Source organism: Colobus angolensis, unplaced genomic scaffold (assembly GCF_000951035.1).
Source record: "Colobus angolensis palliatus isolate OR3802 unplaced genomic scaffold, Cang.pa_1.0 Scaffold167, whole genome shotgun sequence".
Lineage (NCBI taxonomy): Eukaryota > Metazoa > Chordata > Mammalia > Primates > Cercopithecidae > Colobus > Colobus angolensis.
The window spans coordinates 1,085,445-1,088,645 of NW_012114788.1; the positions used below are offsets into that span (position 1 = coordinate 1,085,445).

At 56.7% G+C, this 3,201-nt stretch overlaps 1 protein-coding gene across 1 annotated transcript in view; it reads left to right on the plus strand.

The window, feature by feature from the left end:
* Window positions 1–3,201, plus strand: part of ADAP2 (ArfGAP with dual PH domains 2) — a 57,084-nt gene that overhangs the window by 1,031 nt on the left and 52,852 nt on the right. The window contains exons 2-3 of the mRNA XM_011937700.1: window positions 7–388; window positions 565–933. Coding sequence (XP_011793090.1) covers window positions 7–388; window positions 565–933 — 751 coding nt within the window. The remainder of the gene's footprint in view (window positions 1–6; window positions 389–564; window positions 934–3,201) is intronic.

A 3,201-nucleotide genomic window follows, 5' to 3' on the forward strand; every position in this document is an offset into this window, starting at 1 on the left:
CGCGAGACCCCCGACCGGACCCCTGGCCCATCCGACTCCTCCCCTCGGCACCACCGGGTCCCGCCTTCGGCCCCCGCTGGACCCAGACGTGGGACCTGCGGGCCGGGACCCCTCCCACCCACATCGTGAACCTCTCACGCGAGCCCCGAGGGCCGTCTCCGCACCCGGCCCCGGCCCCTCCGAGCCCAGGCTCTGCTCCCCTCGCGGGACCAGACGCGGATCTTCCCACGTGCTTGGACCCCGACACGAAAGCTGGCAGCCGGGAGCCCTGCCGGTCCCGCTCTCTTCCCTGGCCAGGCACCCGACCACCCGGGTCCGGGCGCTCGGTGTCTGCGCACCCAGGCGCGCCCCCAGCCCTCGGACTCAGACATCCCAGCTAGGGCTAGAGGTCGGGCCCAGGCCCCCTACCGTCCTGTGCCCCCTGCCCGCTCCCGGACGCCCCCCGAAGGACTCCCCAGCGCCCCACCCCGCTGACGCCGAGGGCCCCTGACAGCCTCCCAACCTGCAGCTCCGCGCTGAGCCCCTTGGTGCGTCCCCCGCTCTCTCCTCTCCGTTCCCTCTGAGTCCCGTCACTTCCACGTCGCGCCACCTCAGACTCTCTCCCCGGGCCCTGGACTGCTTCCAGGATCTTCACCCCGGTCGCCGCGCAGCGGCCGGCGGGCTAACCAGAAAGTGCAGGCTGGCCGCTTAGTTCGCCTTAGGTGGGAGAAGGGGCGCCCCGCCTGCCCCAGCGCCCCGATCCCAGCCCTGGTTTTTTCGCCGCGCTTTCCCCTCAGCTCCTCTCCTACCTCTCCCCCTGCAGATCCCGACTGGGCCTCTTACAAGCTGGGGATCTTCATCTGTCTCAACTGCTGCGGTGTCCACCGTAACTTCCCTGACATCAGCAGAGTTAAATCCGTGCGACTTGACTTCTGGGACGACAGTATTGTGGAGGTAGAAAGGCATGCCCGTGGAGAGCCGTGGAACTGCGGAGCTGGAGTGGAGCCAATGGGCAGGGGGCTCCCGTTCTACAAAGCGGGAAACTGAGATCCAGAGAGGGGCAAATCTAGCCAGAGGAAACACAGCCTATAAGATGGCAGCTTAGACAGAGGCCTTGAGTTCAAATTCTGGCTCCATCATGTGCTTCCTTTTTTTTCTTTTTTTTTTGAGACGGAGTCTTACTGTGTTGTCCAGGCTGGAGTGCAGTGGAGCAATCTTGGCTCCCTGCAACTGCCGCCTCCTGGGTTCAAGTAATTCTCCTGCCACAGCTTCTCAAACAGCTGGGATTACAGGCGCATGCCACCATGCCCGGCTAATTTTTTTGTATTTAGTAGAGATGGTGTTTCACCATGTTGGTCATGCTGGTCTCGAACTCCTGACCTCAGGTGATCCACCACCTCGGCCTCCCAAAGTGCAGGGATTACAGGCCTGAGCCACTGCTCCTGGCCATCATTTGCTTACCTGTAAACTGGGAGACCCTGAGCTAGGCACTTAGACCTAGCTGTGGACCCTCAGTTTCCACATCTGTATTCAAGGGATACCACCACCATTTCTCTTTTTTTCTTTCTTCCTTTTTTTTTTGAGACGGAGTTTCGCTCTTGTCTCCCAGGCTGGAGTGCAATGGCGCAATCTCGGCTCAATGCAACCTCTGCCTCTGGGGTTCAAGCGATTCTCCTGCCTCAGCCTCCTGAGTAGCTGGGATTACAGGCACCCACCACCATGCCCAGCTAATTTTTGTATTAATTTTTAGTAGAGACGGGGGTTTTGCCATGTTGGTCAGGCTGGTCTCGAACTCCTGACCTTGGGTAATCCACCCACTCGGCCTCCCGAAGTGCTGGGATTACAGGCATGAGCCACTGCGCCTGGCCACCACCACCAATTTCACAGCACTGCTGTGAAGATGATTGTAGGCTCAGTCCAGACACAGAGAAAGTAGTCAGTTAACAGTTGCTGTTGGACGGGTGTGGTGGCTCACACCTATAATCCCAGCTGAGGCTGGTTGATGGCTTGAGCCCAGAAGTTCAAGGGCAGCCTGGGCAACATGGTGAAGCCTTGTCTTTACAAAAAATATAAAAATTAGCTGGGTGTGGTGGCATGTGCCTGTCATCCCAGATACTTGGGAGGCTGGGGTGGGAAAATCACCTGAGCCTATGAGGGTGTGGCTGCAATGAGCCAAGATCGCACCACTGCACTCCAGCCTGGGTGAGAGTGAGACCCTGCCTCAAAAAACAAACAAACAAACAAACAAAAAAGTTATGATTAGTGAAGTCTTGCACTGGGGGAAGGGAAATAACCTGATTCGTGGTCTAAAGTCCTCCTCCTTTCCCCCTAGGCAGAAAGAGGACCACTTTGCTCTTCTGCCCTCTGGGGGTGGAAGATACCCTCAGCCTGCATGAGAATTCCATTTTGGTCAGAAAACCTTGGCCGGGCGCGGTGGCTCAAGCCTGTAATCCCAGCACTTTGGGAGGCCGAGACGGGCGGATCACGAGGTCAGGAGATCGAGACCATCCTGGCTAACACAGTGAAACCCCGTCTCTACTAAAAAAAATACAAAAAACTAGCCAGGCGAGGTGGCGGGCGCCTGTAGTCCCAGCTACTCCGGAGGCTGAGGCAGGAGAATGGCGTAAACCCAGGAGGCGGAGCTTGCAGTGAGCTGAGATCCGGCCACTGCACTCCAGCCTGGGCGACAGAGCAAGACTCCGTCTCAAAAAAAAAAAAAAAAAAAAAAAAAAAATACAAAAAATTAGCTGGGCATGGTGGCGGGCGCCTGTAGTCCCAGCTACTCCGGAGGCTGAGGCAGGAGAATGGCGTAAACCCAGGAGGCGGAGCTTGCAGTGAGCTGAGATCCGGCCACTGCACTCCAGCCTGGGCGACAGAGCAAGACTCCGTCTCAAAAAAAAAAAAAAAAAGGAAAACCTCCAGAGAGCAGGCAGTTTTGCACTGTGTGGGTTGGCTGAGGGTTTCCAGGACTTTTGGGGAAGCAGGCTGACATTTACTGAGTGCCCACTCTGTGCCAGGTACTGTGCTAGACAGCACTGGACTGGAGGCTTTAGTGTGACCTTACTATGTACTGGGTCTTGGGAGAGAACAATGAACAAGATAAGGTCCCTGGCCATACAGAGCTTACATTCTAGTGCGGGAGAAAGGCTGGAAACCAGTAAACCAGCACATAAACCTGAAGGATTTTATTTGCACCTTATAACTCCCATATTATATTTTCTT